The sequence below is a fragment of the Branchiostoma lanceolatum genome, chromosome 8 (genome assembly GCF_035083965.1).
Source record: "Branchiostoma lanceolatum isolate klBraLanc5 chromosome 8, klBraLanc5.hap2, whole genome shotgun sequence".
Taxonomy (NCBI): domain Eukaryota; kingdom Metazoa; phylum Chordata; class Leptocardii; order Amphioxiformes; family Branchiostomatidae; genus Branchiostoma; species Branchiostoma lanceolatum.
In genome coordinates this window covers 18,810,757-18,827,348 of record NC_089729.1, presented here as the reverse complement: position 1 = coordinate 18,827,348, position 16,592 = coordinate 18,810,757, and the positions used below count along the sequence as shown (strand labels likewise).

At 39.8% G+C, this 16,592-nt stretch overlaps 2 protein-coding genes and 1 long non-coding RNA gene across 3 annotated transcripts; all 3 read right to left on the bottom strand.

Annotated features, from left to right (window-relative positions):
• Nucleotides 1-1,904: 1,904 nt before the first annotated feature.
• Nucleotides 1,905-5,300, bottom strand: LOC136440715 (uncharacterized). The gene is made up of 3 exons (XM_066436813.1): nucleotides 5,208-5,300; nucleotides 4,863-5,095; nucleotides 1,905-4,616 (listed from the first exon to the last, which is right to left on the bottom strand). The coding sequence occupies exons 1-3, from the start codon at nucleotides 5,267-5,269 to the stop codon at nucleotides 3,427-3,429; spliced, it is 1,485 nt and encodes a 494-aa protein (XP_066292910.1). The 5' UTR covers nucleotides 5,270-5,300; the 3' UTR covers nucleotides 1,905-3,426.
• A 1,182-nt stretch (nucleotides 5,301-6,482) lies between these two features.
• LOC136439544 (polycystin-1-like protein 3) lies at nucleotides 6,483-9,010 on the bottom strand. Its single transcript, XM_066434963.1, has 5 exons — nucleotides 8,885-9,010; nucleotides 8,325-8,515; nucleotides 7,832-7,940; nucleotides 7,010-7,224; nucleotides 6,483-6,710 (listed from the first exon to the last, which is right to left on the bottom strand). The coding sequence occupies exons 1-5, from the start codon at nucleotides 8,994-8,996 to the stop codon at nucleotides 6,483-6,485; spliced, it is 855 nt and encodes a 284-aa protein (XP_066291060.1). The 5' UTR covers nucleotides 8,997-9,010.
• A 208-nt stretch (nucleotides 9,011-9,218) lies between these two features.
• Nucleotides 9,219-11,088, bottom strand: LOC136439840 (uncharacterized). The gene is made up of 3 exons (XR_010756583.1): nucleotides 10,847-11,088; nucleotides 9,784-9,962; nucleotides 9,219-9,357 (listed from the first exon to the last, which is right to left on the bottom strand). It is a non-coding gene; the product is annotated as an uncharacterized lncRNA (long non-coding RNA).
• Nucleotides 11,089-16,592: the final 5,504 nt, after the last annotated feature.

Genomic DNA, 16,592 nt, shown 5'->3' with positions numbered 1-16,592 from the left:
AAAAGAAAGAAAAACAAGTTGGGCTTTGTATCACAGTTCTTTGATGCAAGGCACGGGAGTAGAAAAAAAAAATGTTATTCTGTCCATGTTATCCAGACTCCACAAGATTAATTACTAGTAGTGCTTTTATCTGGTATAAAGGCTAACAGTTCTGACCTGGTCCCATGTCCTGTGGGGTTGGATCAGTGTGCATCATGTGTTTTGTCTGTTACCGGAATCGTGGTGTGGTGTAGCCACAAAAACAGTGACGAGATACAACAGAAAAATATATGGGGGCAGAAGAACCGGCAATGTGGTTTCTATAGGACCCCCCCTCTTCTTTGAGGAATTGGCTTTAACGCCTGCGGGCCAACCTGAGAATAAGTCTGAAAGGGTTTTGCAGATGAGTTCTCTTATTACAGTACGTGATGGTGTTTAGTGACGTCTGTTGTGTAAGCAGTCTACGTATCAGCATATAGAAGGCCTCAGGTACACGTTTGAAGACTGTCATGTCGTTGCCATCGATAATGGAACTGTTTTTGCGGAATCCCTTCTCTTCCTGAAAAAGCGAAAGTATTTTCCCATGTCCTCCTCAACAGCACTATTCAGCACAACATTGCCTTTCTGATGATAAAAACAACAATCTTTATTGACAACAATAATAGTCTGTTTAATTAATGTTAAGGTATGAAAAGAAATCTGACGTCAATGGTTAATAGACGTCATGTATATTAAGTTATCCCTTGGGATCTGTAATCTTGGATTAGCCATTTTAAAATGTTTGAAAATTCATTTTATCCATTTATGATCCCAAAACACGATAAAAAATAGACTAGAAAAATTAATCTGAATGTTTCTAGTCCAGAAAGAAAATATTAGGTAGCGACGAATTTCAAGGCGAAAAACCCTTTAAAACCTAAAATAATGAAATGGTCTGCCATCTTGGATTTTGACCGATGACGTCATCAAATGAGAATATTTTATTTTCATTTGTTTGAGAATGACTGTGAAGCCTGAACTGGGAAAAGAGAATTGAGAACATGGAGAAACTACTTCGAAACTCGCTAAAACGTAGATTAACTCTTTATGGTAAAACTGTAATTATTCAGACTTTGGAAATATCTCAGATAATTTATAATTATATGATAATGATTTCAACACCTGCCTGGTACTAAAAGAGTTGAAAAGGCTTGTTTCTCATTTCTCTGGAACCAGAAACCAGATGAGATAAAAAGGAAAACAATGTACTCCGACTACGGAGAAGGAGGAATCAAGATGGTGCAAATACATTCCAAATGTAAGAGCTTGCAAGCCACTTGGCTAAAAAGACTGTTTAAGACCCCACAAGACAACAATAATGTGTGCCGTCGGAAAGCGATTCCACTGCATTTTCTTGATAAGTTTGGAAAAATAAAGTTTTCTCCTTTTTCGCTTCAACTTCAGTCGAATCAGCAACGGTCCTGATCTAAGAACCCTCACACCCTTCTATCGACAGGTAGTCTTATCCTGGCATGAAGGGGGAGGGGGAAGAACGGACTTTGTAAAACAACGACATGAAATAATTTGGTGCAACGAAAACTTTAAACTGAAAAACAAAACCCTGTATTTTAAACATCGGATTGAGAGTGTTAGTTATGTTAAGTACATGTGTACGAACTAAGATTTTGTAACAACCGAGTTTCTTTTGAAGAAACGTAAAGACAAAAGAAAGTGGGTGTGTGAATATATAAAAGCCAAAGAAGCTATTGGCAGAATATGGGTGGGTGAAAAATGCCAATTACTGATCAGAAATACAATGAAAATATGTGTTATGACAGATGCATTATACATGTAGACAAGTTCAGTAGCAAGCACTTGTATTCGAAAATTTGGTCAAAACAATGTACGATACCAACTGCCCACGCTTATTAGGAAAATGTGTTTATTGATATAGCTATATAGATTGGAAAACGATATTGAAAGCGCAAACTGTTAATGTAAAAGACATTCAGGCTAAAACTTATGGTAAATTTGACAAAAGAAACTTGATTCAAGAATAGCGAATTAGAGTGGAATACTCCTTGAAAGCACACCTTTTTGCTTAAATTTCAAAGTACGTACGAGCAAATAAATATAAGTGTTATTTTCCGATTAACAGGTTCTTTATTGTCACAAATCCTTCATATCTTCTCAAACCTTGTACATTCCTTGATAACCTTCTTCTGATGTCATACGTTAAATAGATGATTTAATTGATAGCATCTTTGATATACATTTGTCACTAGATTTCTACTTACAATCTGCAAAAATGATAATAATGATTTACAAGTGTATTTGTTATGTATCCATGTAACGTCACTGCTAAAACGACAAAACTTTCATATCTTTAAATAGATGAAGACATAGTCACTCCGCTTCAATATTTTTCTTGATTTTCAGTTTTCATTTCATTCATTAAAAACACACAAATAAATACCTGTTGTGGTGCCGTATTCAAGCCACAAACTTATCTTAACGTCAGCAGTAAAATATACACAGTTCAATACAATAAAACAATCAAAAGTTGCTCATAATTCGTCTAGCTATTCATAACATATTAGCATACGATAACATGATACATAACATACACAAATCCTGATACACGTTATTTTCACACGAAACACATCACACGGCTTTTCTTTTCATATAAAAATTCTCATTTTAATATTCTAATATGTAATAGATCTCAAACGTCAAAATGTAAATGAAACATCATACCATATATACATTAAATCTAGTATGGATATACTCAACAGCTATAGGCACAGGGTATGTCCTGGAGAACTGCTGAAAGATTGGCACAGGACAGACCCAGATGAAGGGAAGAAGTCATAGCCTTATGTCTTAGAAGGGACGAAGAGGATACGTAAGTGAATAAGTATAGGCACGGATGAAATTTAAAACGCTACTGAGGTAGCAAAACTGAACGTCCAGTTTAGTAACAAATATCAATGATACGACCACTGAAATTACAATTTTCATGATAAATATATTTCAGCAACTATGATACATCGAATGATTTATCCGGTTAGAAAATCAATGTCTAAGTTCTTTTGAGAACTTTCAAACGAAGCATAATTGTCCATGAGTGAACAATTACGTTTTGTTAGTCCGCCTGCTACTTTCCTCAGGGCAATGATACCTGGAATCCAAAGCATATGTACCGGCCCGCGCTCCGAGTTACCCGGGCCTACCCTTCCGCTCCCCCCGAAGATCTAACCCGCCCCACTATCCGCTAGCCACCCGAGCTTGTTTTTGCTAGCGGAGTACGTTGTCGGGCCAGCGGGAGGGTAGGTCCGAGGAAGCTCCGTGCACGGGCCAGTGCAGGTCCGGGGAAGCTCGGTACAATTGCTCTGGATTCCAGGGTAGGCAATGATGACAATTTCTAACCACAATTCTTTTTCTTGCCATGATGGTTGGTTACATCCCTCAAACTTCATCAGTCCTCCAGGCTTTCTGGATAGACGGCATTGCCTTAGCAAGAGGGATCCTGTGTTCAGCACTGGGTCGCCGACTGGTGATCCGACGGACCTGTGGGAAGGGAGAAAGGTGACCGCGTTCGAAGCAGACCAGGAGATGAGCTCTCATCCTGCTCTCCTCGTACCTGACCTGAGTCACATCCGTCCCCATTGCGATGTCTACAGCCCACGCTATGGCAAACAGTCCGCAGGTAAACCTGCTACCCTGTACCTGCACACGCGGTACTTTGACAGTCAGTACGTCGGTGTCCATGTTGGCGGATGGCGCGTAGCACTGACACAACTGATCCTCCAAAGATGCATTTATCTTACTTGGCAAACTGTTATAAACGCTGACATGTCCACCTATGGAGGACGACACCACCCAGTGGAGGATGCCAGCATGGTGAATCTGTAGACCTTCTCCGGAGACCCGTGTATATCCGTACGAGGACGCTCCAACTGCCGTATCTTGCAGTCCTGCTAGTCCTGGATACTGACGACGGAGTAACATCTGTGCGGCATGGATGTGTTTGTCTGTCAGCATGTCATCACTTTGGAGTATGGCCTTGTCTTCAGCGGTGAGCTTTAGATCGGGGATCCACATGTTACGTGAAGGTTGTAGTTCACAACCATGTGTGGCAATGGTCACATTTTGCTTCTTACGTGCACGTGGATCTGCTGCAATCTGCATACACCGGGTTACCTTCTGCACAGATGGTTTCGTGGTTCCGCGATTCACCCTCGAAAGAATGTCCTCAATTTGCTTGGTCTGCATCCTTACCTCGGTTAAAAGTGTATTCCCCTTGTTTTCATTGTGAAGTTTTTCTTCTTTCTCATATTCTTGTTCGAGGTTTTTAATTTCGGTATCAATGTCAAAGTTATTGACGTGGGCATCAGCTGGTTGTTGAGCGACCTCCATTCCCGTTTGACTGTTTTGATTTTCTTCGACAGTCGTCGCTAACTTAGTACGTTCTTCGCGGATGATATGATAAGACGTGTTACAGTGGCCAGATTTCAAGAAACTGGGCACTTTTTTGTCCTTCTGATGTTTTTCTTGTCGATACGAAGGCAGGATGGAGTTGCAGATGTCAAGACCTTCATCAAGTTTCTCTCGAATGATGCATATTTTGGCATTTAGCTCTTCCATCTTCAAGACACCTTCGAAACAAGGTTGAGAAATTGTATGGTAAACATATAGCTCCAGCATTCGGACATGATTTCTAAATTAAATCTACTCCAAAGACAGTTAATCAACAATGAATAAATATCTACATAACAAATACATGACGTATGCATGACACATGAATACAAATCATAACAAAGTAGTATACGATTATCAATAGCACTTTGAAAAAAAGCCAGAAAGGAGATATACGCGATGTTGCTACTAGTAATTTATTTCACCTGGTTTCTCCTCTTTATCCGGTGTGTTGTGAAACCCCAACATGGTGCCAAAGCTCTTCCACATGTGATCGGCAAGTTCACGGTCATGGTTGACGTCAACCTCAGCGGAAATGGCGTCACAGATGATGGTCATGAGGAAGTTCATCAGTAGGATGAAGATGCAGATCATGAAGGTGGAGAAGAAGATCGGTCCGATGAGAGGATTGGAATCCAACATGTCATGGGCGAAGAACCTAGAATCAAAACAATATGAGACAATGTCCTGAATCAGACTACCATAAGTGCTGAAGCGTAATGGATACATCATGCTTCATATATCTTTACAGACTATTTACTAAAACTAACCTGCCGAGCATCATCTCGAAGAGTGCAAATGCTGTGTGGTACAGGTCTGTGTAAGATTCCATTTCGCTTCCGAATATGAGGAATCCTGGAAAGGCAAATAAGGCGTCAACATTAAGTGCAAAGATAGGGAAATATGGCACCAACAAGTTTTTTTTTTTACAATATTCAATGTCAGCAAAGGTCCAAAGAAATTTGTAACATGGTTTTAAAATACTTGCCTGAACTGATAAATGCCATAAAGGCCACGGCAGCAACAACTACGAACGACATCAGCTCCCCCTTCATGACACCGGGAAGGGCCAAGAGTTTGCCGATCGATTCACTGAAGCGGACGACGCGAAGTAAGGAAATGGTGTTGAAGAAGACAACAAGACCCAAGATGTGATTAAAACAAGCATCCCAGTACGCAGCAGTTTGCAGGTCAACAAAGCGTTCAAATCCCAGCTCACCTGGTGGATGAAAGACTAAAATGTCATAAAAGGGGTACTTTTATTCAAGTCAACAAGTATAAAATCAAATCAAATGGAATGTAATGTGTCATATGGATATATAGGATAAAGGGTGATTGAGGAAATCATTCAAACGAAACAAGAGTGCTGACTTTCCAAATACTAGCGACAAGTTGGGCGTACCTTTACTTTTGGCGACCATTTCGAGTGTTTCAGATGCGACCATATATCGCTTGATGAAGACAAAGATTGTTGTAGCTGTACCGATGAGGCTAATGCACACAAGGGCGTTCCATTTCGAAGTGAAATATTTCCATCCCGTGTTTTTCATTGCTTTTAGTTCCTTAAAAACCATCACTGCGAGGACAAGTGTGAACAGAATGTGCACTAACAAGTCCTTATAGTCAGCATCACTTTCGTATTGAAACAGTTTAAACGAAGTGATGCTTGCTCTCGGCACGAGATGCCCTACTCCGGAACGATCTATGATCATGTTCACAACGCTGAACAGCTTCAGGCTGGGGTTGTAGAAGTTCAGCGCGATTGTCACGGATTTTGTGTACTTGTCGATAAAATTGTTTTCTTTCAAGACACGAAAGAATGAAACCGCGGAGTCCAGGCCCAAAGGTAAGTCAAACGAGTGGCGATTCCTGCAGTGGAATGTGTCGTTTGGATAAGTTAACATCTCCTGAACTTTGAATCGCCAACAGGTCCCAGACACGTTCCCCAGATGAAAGCTCCAGCCGAGGTCAACAGACTTTCTCGCCATGGAACCTGCAGCGATGGGCATTAGATATTATTTATATGTACCAAATGTTTTTTTTTTTCAGTGGACATAAGAATTGTTACCATCTGTCCAGAAGAAAAATAAAGACGTACCTGCAAGTTGCCTAACTTGTGTCAGACGTGCAGGACCGAGACGGAAGGATCCAGTGTTGTGTGCAAACTGTCGGTCTAAGTACTTCATGTCCCTTCCGTTGTACCAGGTAGCTGGGTACAGAGTCGGCAGCAGGACGGCCTCAGTCCAGGCGTAGAACTTGTCTGGAGTTTTAATCTGTAAGCAAAATTTACATTGTCATCCTTACAGTCTGTGAACGTTTGTGAACAGATGGATGTGTGTACATATGGCCGTGAGTGATGCATTCAGACAAAGGGATACAGTTTTAGTGCAGTGGATGGTTTATTCCTTGAAAAAGACTGTAGCTGTTCAGTCGAAAATTTGGGTAAGTCTAATTTAGTGTGTTGGCTTTTACAGTTTAAACTCCATTCAGAGTGACTTCTACCAACACAGATGAACTTTCAAGTGAAGTTTTAGTTTAAGTTAAAACCAGTATTAGTGAACCCTTTGCTTACCGCATCATATTTATGCAGAATGTTGTTCGACAATGACTGTGTCTCATAGAAGGCTTGTTGGTCTTTGTCCGCCTGGGCGATGTAGAAGAGGAGGGCCACGAAGATAAACAGAAGAAGAAACTCCTTCAGTACCGAGGCTGACTTCTTACTCAGATCCTTCCTCTTCCTAGCCGATCGGCCATCACGCTTGGCAGGTGGATGGACCTTTTTTGGTGCTATGATTTCAAAGCCATGGATAGACAACAAAGCCAACGTTATCAAACAAAGATTAAGCATATTCAAGATACATCTTAGTTGATGATGTTTCTTCCGAAATGTTTTCAAATTACGTTTTTCTTAAAATTAACCTTACAGAAGTATCCTGAATTATGTAATAAAAATTATTGTGTTTCTCATGATATCTGTTAAGTTAAGTTAAAGTGACCCGGGCGTCTTGAAAAGACGCATAAGGGTGGCGCCCATCTCCATTTCTATAGCCCTTGGGCCACACACATTTGTGTAAGTCACTACAGCAGGGGGCTGGTCCGCTGGTACTGATGTGTGTTTAACTTCCATACTCTTTCCCAAATGCTGAGTGCTAAGCAGAGAAAGCAGTATGTACCATTTTTAAAGTCTTTGGTATGACCCGGCCGGGGTTCGAACTCACGACCTACCGTGTGCAAGGCAAGCACTCTACCAACTAGGCCATTGCATGATATATGTGCAATACAAAAATTAACATATTTTGACTGTTGAAAAAAAAATTATATTTTGTAATAAGAAAAAACATAAGAAGAGAAGGTAGTCATCAGAAGTCTAAGATTAAAATGTTAGACGTCTCACCTGGTGAGTTCCACAGGTTCAGCTGCAGGTCTTCCTTCTGAATAGTCGGCGGCTTGGCGAGGAACGGGAGGCTAAAGATGGCAGCCAGGACCACAGCAAGCACAAAGATCTATGAGGAATGGGTAAATATTTACCACTTGGCCACGATACTCGGTACATCCATATGCCTTGTCCCTTCAAATGATAATCTCCATCTGTTGTAGTATTTTAAGCCGAAATCTGTTCAGATTCGATTTCTGTCGGGATCAAATACCGCTAAATTCATCATTGAACAATTTACGTACCATATATTCAATTGTTGACGTTGATTTTAGTCCAAAAGTTATAAGCGCTTTTTGATGCGTTACCAATGATTTAAACGATATGCTCAGCGCCATGATATTGCCAACAGCCTGTAGGAAATGTCACTATATATCGTGGAAAAAAGGTTTCTCTGTTTTCCAACACAACACAAGGTTGGTCACATTATGTTGTTATCTTACAAAAACGTTACCTGAAGAGTGTCCATCACACAGCTGGACCCCATGAAGGACAGGATGAAGGCCTTCATCCAGGAATCACTCTTCTCCTTCCCCCAGTCCATACTGTACAGGATGACGAAGAACGCAGAGATGGTGGACACCAGAAACACAGTCGCCCACGCCACGTACTTGGACAAGCGGATGAGAGTTCTTCGGAAATATCCTGAGGTTCAACATAAATGGTAAGAAGACAACATGAAGGGAAGTCACACAGCCAAACTTTTATCTTGAACCTGCCACTAAACTTAAGCACAATGACAAGAAGGTACCTTAAGTTTATTTAGATTCCCAGACATACATGATGTGCAAGCGATCTGCATATCAAAACTATGGCATAATATCTCTTTATCTATATTACATAACCTCAAAAATGACATATGGTTGCACTTCTTGAGTAGAGCTTCTGCTTTCCTAAAAAAATTGAGACATTTTTGAGCATTTATTACGGAGTTATGGCAGTTTTCTAATAGGACTTTGAAAAGCACTGCTCAGATACCCTAGGCTGTCTTACTTATACAGAGTGATTCCATACCTTGCTTTGACGGGCGGATCGACATCTCCGGAGTGTTAAAGGACAGTGGCGCCTCCATGCGGAATATTTGCAGAAGCATTAGATTAACGGGAAGCACGGTCAGTACAGTCATGAGACTGATGTACAGCTCCTGTTAAAACGTAATGAACAAAAAAACACAAAGCGAATTAATGAGACTTGGAAAACATTCACGTTAAAAAGTAAAAATACTTAATGCTGTTGTTAGTAAGGATATTTCATGAGGATGCTCTCTGTAAAAATCACATATGATGAATTTATGATAACAAAATGATATATAAAGTACGCTGATTTGATAAATATTACCTCTATTGCAAAACGAGCGAACCCCAGGTTCAACACTCTTGTGTCAACAGTTGTGTTTTCTGTCTTGTACCACATGGCGCTGGCCAGCATCATGGTGTTCAGTAGAGTAAAGCAGCAGGACAGACGCTGGGCCTGGGTGAAGCTGAAACCTACTCCGGAAAGAGACATACATGGAAAATAAGGTACGGCACACATTTTGTTTGAACCTTTGTTTATTCATGATAAGCTCAAATCGGCACGCAGGCCACTTTTCATTGAGGTCATGAGGGAAGAGGTAAGGGTCAGATACAATATAACAGAGATACACAGTCATTTAAGTCCTAATAACTCTATCGACATATATCATTACATAGTTATGGTACAACAATATACAATTTCTACAACATAATATATACAACATAAAGTGGAACGAAAGCTGGTTCATGGTCCGTGTCCGTTGCATAGCTTTTTGCATAGATTATATTACAGTAGATTTGTTTATGCACTTCCGTTCCCTTTTATCTTTTCAATTAATCGTTATGAATTCTTCTTATTAAACATATTTATTGACATTTATTTTTTTTTTATTTACTTACCCGGCGCTGCTACAAGGGCAGATGCCCACAGATGTTTATCGTAGAACACGTCTCTGCTTGCCTCGTTGAATGCATTGATGAAGGATGTCAGCTCCTCCTCGGTGCTTGCGTGAACCACCTTCTGCACTTCACCGTCCCCTTTTTCTGACGATAACCAGTCGTTGCAGGTGAAGTAAGATCTGAAAAATTACCATAACTTTTGACTAAGGACCATGTGTTTAAAAATCTGTGTTTTGTACTCAGTCATGCTACATTTTCTTTCCATGATAGGAACGCAAAGTAGCTAATGAAACAGACATGCCATTATTATTTTAATCATGAATATTATGTCCACTTGCGTTGCTGTAAAGAGGAGAGTTGTTAGTTTTCATACCAGCAAAATCTTGCAAGGCAGATTGCAATCTCTCAAACCCAACATGCCAAGATAGAATAAAAGATGTAGTTGGGCATTGCTTGTAGTGTAGCGAAGAGACCAAACTCAAAACAATTTCGATAAAGAGGTCGGGTTTTTTTTCCATCTTACGCCACATCCTTTTCTATATCTCTGACGACAAAACTTCCGAGAAACCACGATGACGTGTCGTCTTCCCCAGAGTTGTCATGCCAGATGTGCAACGTCATCACTTCTCCAAGTGACTCTCGCACAGGCATGACAAAATGCAAGATGCTTCCTCGCACCAAAGCCTGTAATTAGCAACGATGAATAAAGATTATATCTCGTTTACGTTGTTTATGCTGTTTGCGACAAGAAAAGTGATGCTGTATATCAGGCACCTCTTTCATTGTCATTGCCATCTTTGTCCTTTGTCTTTAATACCCCAGCCATAAAAACAAACCCATATGTCTTGCCGATATGTCTGTGAAATACTGTTGAGTCGATTTGGCGCTTCAACATGCGAGTATCAATATCGTATGGGTGTTTCTGAAGGGTATTTCTATATTTGTAAACAAAACAGTGCAGCAAACAAATGTCAATACAGGAATATCATATGGTATACCTGAAAAAGTTTTAGTTAAAAACAAATTGTGAATGCTGAGAACGTTACTGAGCTACAACACCGACCTCTCCTTCTGGGTTCAGCATCTTGACTGGAGATGTGCCCTCTGACCCGAAGAGTTGGAAGCCGATACGTGACGTGGTCCCTGCCCCGAACATGGACCCGGTGGTGACCGTGATTTGATAGACGTGAGGTGCAGGCATCCTGTCAGGAGGGAGCAGGCTCACTTTGTCCAGCGGCTTCCTTTGGTTGTTCTCTCCTCCACTCTCTCCAGAAATGGGGCTTATCCGGGAAGCCGGATGACGAAGAGTCATCTAAGGAAGTATAAAAAAGAAACTGTCAGACCTGAGCTTAAATAGCTGGATAAATTTGGCCTCATCAAAATCAGTAATTTCAAAATCATATTGATCTAGATCTAGAAAAAAAAATACAACATAATGAACTGCAACACTAATCATACAAAGCTACATTTTCATGATCCACACGGCTATCGGATGTATTTGCTTACGTACTGTACGTGTCAAATCCATATCGCCTGTTAAAGGACTGGGCAAGATCACCTTGGCAATGGAAAAGCATAACAACCGTTTAAGGATTGATAAAGTTAAAAATGAACCAACTTTATACTTACCCATATACGGTGAAAGTCCACGCAAAAGAAGACCATGAGGAGGATGTACAGGATGTACTCAGACACCACGATGGAGAACACCACGGAGTTTTCGCTCAGATGGCGGAAATTCTTGAACGCGTTGATGAAGTCGATGGAGTTGGGAAGTGGAAGAGACATGGTCCCCACAGAGACCTTCCTGTCCGTCATGTGACACCGGCAACTGATGGTCCCATGGTCCAAATCAATGTCAGCCTGTCATGGGTTCAATGTTAGCCGATGAAAATGAGTGAGGCAGGAATCCGTATTATGTATTATCTTAACAGTACAGAAACAACAAGAGTTCCACCACCTCATGTCTCCATGAACAATTCTATTCATGCAAATTACTTACACATTTGCATAATATATGCTTGGTCATAAACACCTTTACCTAACTTACACATGTTGCAATATCGACAGTCCTATAATTTTCCAATTAGATGAATTATGGCGTTTTTGCATTAATTATGCAAATTAGGAATTTATTTGCATTATTTGTATCAGTTGATGCTCCACTAATCTAATTAGACGCCTGGCCACAACTGGCCAACTCAGTGTCTCAGCCCCCCCCCCCCGGCGACCAAGTCAGTTTGAGATATTAGGTAGGTCGGTAGGTGATAATAGCTGTAAACATTTCTTACATCACATCCCTCCAGCTTCCATTGATTATCACTGCCCTTCCAAGAGGAGCAGCCTACAGCTGATATCGACAGTGTGTAGTCATCCTTGCTCAGGATCTGCACGGTAGGCTGCTGTTGATGTCTGGCAAAGCTGACCGATCCTGTGAATATATGTATATACAAGTTTCACCATCGCTACAAGTTAGATAAACAGACAGCATACAGGTAAAGTTAATAATGTTTCATTGGGAAAACGCACCTAACTTCTGTACTCCAACATACAGAATCCGTCCGCCACGGTTAGTTGTGTTGGGGATGAAGGATTTTGAAAAATCTGTCCCCCGAAGCCAAGCTTCATATCCGTCTTCCTTGATAACTCTTTTCTCGTCATACTTTTCTTCAGTTGGAGGAGATCCGTAGGAGATGTAGACGTGAAATGTCGCTTCTACATCCCACCAGTTCATACGGACAACAGGGATGACGTTATCGTACTGAACATTGAAGGCATGGTACGCCATTGTTGTGCCGTTGGTGTCATCTTCTGTCGTGCTTTGTCTTTCTGTCGTTACCTGTGATGGCCGGCCGGTTGGCTGTCCTCTCTCTTGGGCCGGTACAAATGGAATATCCATCTTTACTTCTTGACCTTTGCTTTCGCTTCCGGAATTCTTTGATTCGATCGTCAGAGACGTCACTGATGACGAGATATTTTGTCCTCCGGTTGATTCACTCCATGAATATGGGTTCTTCTTGAAAAGTAACGTCTGTAACACAAAATATAACAGTTCATGGATTACTAATCTAACAATGTACGAAGTGACTTTGACATTTGTTGAACAGTATGCGCTGTCTCGTACACATCACTACATCTTTGACGATGTTGTAACATGCTAGTAGAATGGACAAGGCATCGTGCTTGGGGGGAGGGGGGTGCTTGAGCTTATGTGTGTCTTTCCTACCTTGACATCCCGCATGTCGTTTTTCTTAGACCCAGGTGTTGGTGGGATAGTTGCCACAATGTCTCCTGAGTCAAGGATGAGTTCTTCGTCGGAGGAAAACCTCGCCACATTGACAGCGATGTTTTCTGTTTTAAAGCTTGAGTGATACTTCACATCCTCGGGTTGCAACGTCAGCAGTGTTTCAGCAACCTGGTCCAAAGACACCACAATAGACTGCGACGCCTTTCGTTGCTTGATTAGATAGAAAGACAAAAAGGGTTAATAGTTAAAAGAGACCTTCGGCAGTTGTTTTACAACTCATGATAAGAGATTTAATGATAATGCAATGTTTTGATATCAGAAACCATGTTTATTACGAAAATTCACAGGTCATTTGAATTCTTACCATTTCCTCCTTTTCCCTCTCCTTCTCTTTTAAAATCTTTATCTGCTGCTTGGGGGAGAGGTCAATGGAACTCGTGTCGATAAGATCACTTTCAAACACGTCGGAGTTACTGTCAGTCTGTGTTTCTGTTTTCGGTAACACATCGATAACTGCTGAAGCCGCCTGTAACAAGGCTGAAAGACAAAGAAGAAAGAAATTAGCTTAAAAACAAATTTATCAAATGGCAATGGCGTCGTATGTATTATTAGTTTTTATACACGTCAAAGGTTTCGAGTAAAGTATTTCTGGGAAATAAAAAGATCATAGTAGAGTAGAGTAGAGTAGAAAATGAAATGAAATTAGATTGAATTAAAAATAAGATTGGCTTAGAATAGGTTAAATTGAATTAAATTAAATCAAATTAGATTAAATTAAAACACATTACATTGAATAACACATAAATTACATTGCATCACATTACATTATATTACATTACATTAAATCATATAAAATTCAATGCAATTAAGGTAAAGTGAGTTGATTAAAATACAATAATATAAAGTAAGTAGTAAAGTAATAAACTGAAAATGCGAAATCAAAATAAAGCACCACATGTACAGACGGTATCTTTTATCATGGCCTCTTCCAGGAAAACAGTCAATTTACGGTAACCCCAATGCAATGAGTTCTTGAATGAGTTTCACTCGGGAACTAAGAATTATAGAAATATAACATTAATCATTCTCACCATCTGTTATGGTCCCCATATTCTCAATAGATATGTCCTGTGATCCTTTAGCGGCAGAAGCAAGTTTCTCTATGATCCCCGCGGTAGTTTGCTGTCCAGAAAAGATACAAAGTGAATCCAAAAAAAGCGGTACACAATGAAGAGGCCGGCACATTCCTCTCTATGAACATCCTATGTTTCTTACTACTATGGACAAAATTACAGATCAATTGAGACAAAGTAGAGCCAAGCTCACCAACACTGAGGGTGGTATTTCTGACTCAAAGCCATCACCAGGTTTGATGATCTCGTTGATGTTGGACGACACAGCAAGAATGTCCTCTGGTCCATTTACTTCTGTTACACTTTGTTCCAGGCCTTGTACGAGCTTCTGGAGCTATTAAGTGTTAAAGGGAATAAAGTATCAGTAATAATGTATTTTGACATCCGTTTGATGGCCTATACAGAGGTAAAAGAAATAATGCTGCATAGAAAAATAATTTCAATTTGGACGCAAATGTTGATCGATAAGATGTAATTATATTTGGTATCAATGATCAAAATGCGTCGTACCTTTTCACCTGGGTCTTCGGTAGTCCGTTTAGGAGAAGTTGTATATTCTTTTATGCCTGAAACATACTCAGATATTATCTGTCTCAATTCAATCAGACTTTGATATTTAAAACTTGTGGCATCATACATATTTTTGTGACAGAGTACATCACCTGTTTTCTGAGAATATATCACAAACAACTTACAATGGCCACCAACCAACCCCCACCCCCTCCACACACGCACTCCTAACACAAACACATACCTGCTCTCGATGTTTCTTGGATACGTGGAGGCTTTGTTGATTTCCCTGTTGATGGTACTGTGAACAAGAGTAACATGTCATTAAAGATATGAAGTTACGTAATGCAAATTGTCAACTTACTTAAGATCATTAAAACTACGCAATGCCTAATCTTAAGTAACGATAAAAGTATTCATTTTATTTTCTATTTTTCGACACAATTTTCGATGCCTTATTAGAAGGATTTTGCCAGAAGCTTCAACTATAACGTACTCCACTACAATTAGGGATGTGCACGTAACATTAAATAGATAACACTGTTGAACAATCTTACTATAGTTTGCAGTGGTCCGTTGGCCCGTGGTTGTGTCGTCAGCCAAAACGGTCGTTGATTCTATTGCTACAAAATGATGAGATAAACATATATTTCACGACACACGTTAACAGTATATAATCATTTACTACTTGTATATTTGTAATTCAATTTTTACCGATAATAAGGGGCATCTCCATGTTCCTTTTAGAATCTAAATTTCAAGTCCTTAAAAGGAACTAAACTTTAAATTGAAAATGTTATTGTACTTTGCTAAGTATACCCTAGAGTCGACTCAACACTTGTTTTACATAAGTCCGCCATAGTTCAGGGCTCTTCCGTCATTTGTAACTTGGGCCGTTCTGATGTTTGAATTAATAAATTGTAAGGTCATAATATATGGCGTCAGGTCTCGGAATTTCCCATTCTGTAAGAACAAGGATTTTGAATCTGGCTTTCATGAGGACGAACTTTCGAGGAAGTTTCCCAATTCAATGCTCACTATCTCCACGATTCCCTTCAATTCGTCGGAAAATTACTCTAAATCCATACTCAGGAAAGCCAGACTAAAAAGCCGTATTCACCTTGGTTTTGTAATGAACTATGGCGGACATGTAAAACAAGTGAGGTATTGACTTTGGGTATAGTTAGCAAAGTATATTAGACTTTTCAATTTAAGTTTAGCCTCCTTTTCAACATTTGCTGAAATGTTTTCTCAATGATCTATTTATCTTATTGACATTTGCAAAACAAGAGTTAACGATTTGTTTTCTTGACTAATATATTCAAAAACATTAATTAATACTGAATATCCCTAAACACGTTTCGACCTAGAACTTCACACGAATTTTGCGTATTCTTAACTATCGGACCTCACTGATAGTTTTTGGAGACATCGTAATAACGTGTGACAATCAATTGCACAAAGATAGATTTAAAAAAGAAAACAATATGTATGTACTGCTAAGGTCACATGTACATCGTTATACATATAGTACCTTCGACATTCAGAGCTGTTGTCGACTCTGTCCAAAACGGAGAAGAGGTTGATGGAGTAGTTCTCAATCTATCCGCAGTGGACGCTTTTGTCGTTTTGTGTGAAGATTCAACAGTGCTGACCTCCAATGACGACATGGAGCCTAGTATATGGGCAGATCATATTTCTTAGATGTTTTTATACGGTACAACTTAATCGATCGTACAAAAGTAAAGTTGTTAAGGCACCAATGTTTGTTGCGAAATCAAAATTCAGCATAAAGTTCACCAATGTCCAAAAAACAATCGAAATATTTGGAACATGAATTGGAAAGTCAAACAGCTAGATACACTTTCCATAATAATGATATTTCCTATCGAAATCATTCTATCCTAAATTATTGTTTT

Coding starts and splice junctions, on each gene's coding strand:
- LOC136440715 (XM_066436813.1), bottom strand. CDS start 5,269: ATGGAATCTTACACAGACCTGTACCACACAGCATTTGCACTCTTCGAG. Junction 5,096..5,207: donor TTCGAGATGATGCTCGGCAG/GTTAGTTTTAGT, acceptor TTTTGATTCTAG/GTTCTTCGCCCATGACATGT. Junction 4,617..4,862: donor GGATAAAGAGGAGAAACCAG/GTGAAATAAATT, acceptor CTTGTTTCGAAG/GTGTCTTGAAGATGGAAGAG.
- LOC136439544 (XM_066434963.1), bottom strand. CDS start 8,996: ATGACTGTACTGACCGTGCTTCCCGTTAATCTAATGCTTCTGCAAATA. Junction 8,516..8,884: donor GATCCGCCCGTCAAAGCAAG/GTATGGAATCAC, acceptor GTTGAACCTCAG/GATATTTCCGAAGAACTCTC. Junction 7,225..7,831: donor GAACCTGTGGAACTCACCAG/GTGAGACGTCTA, acceptor TTGAAATCATAG/CACCAAAAAAGGTCCATCCA.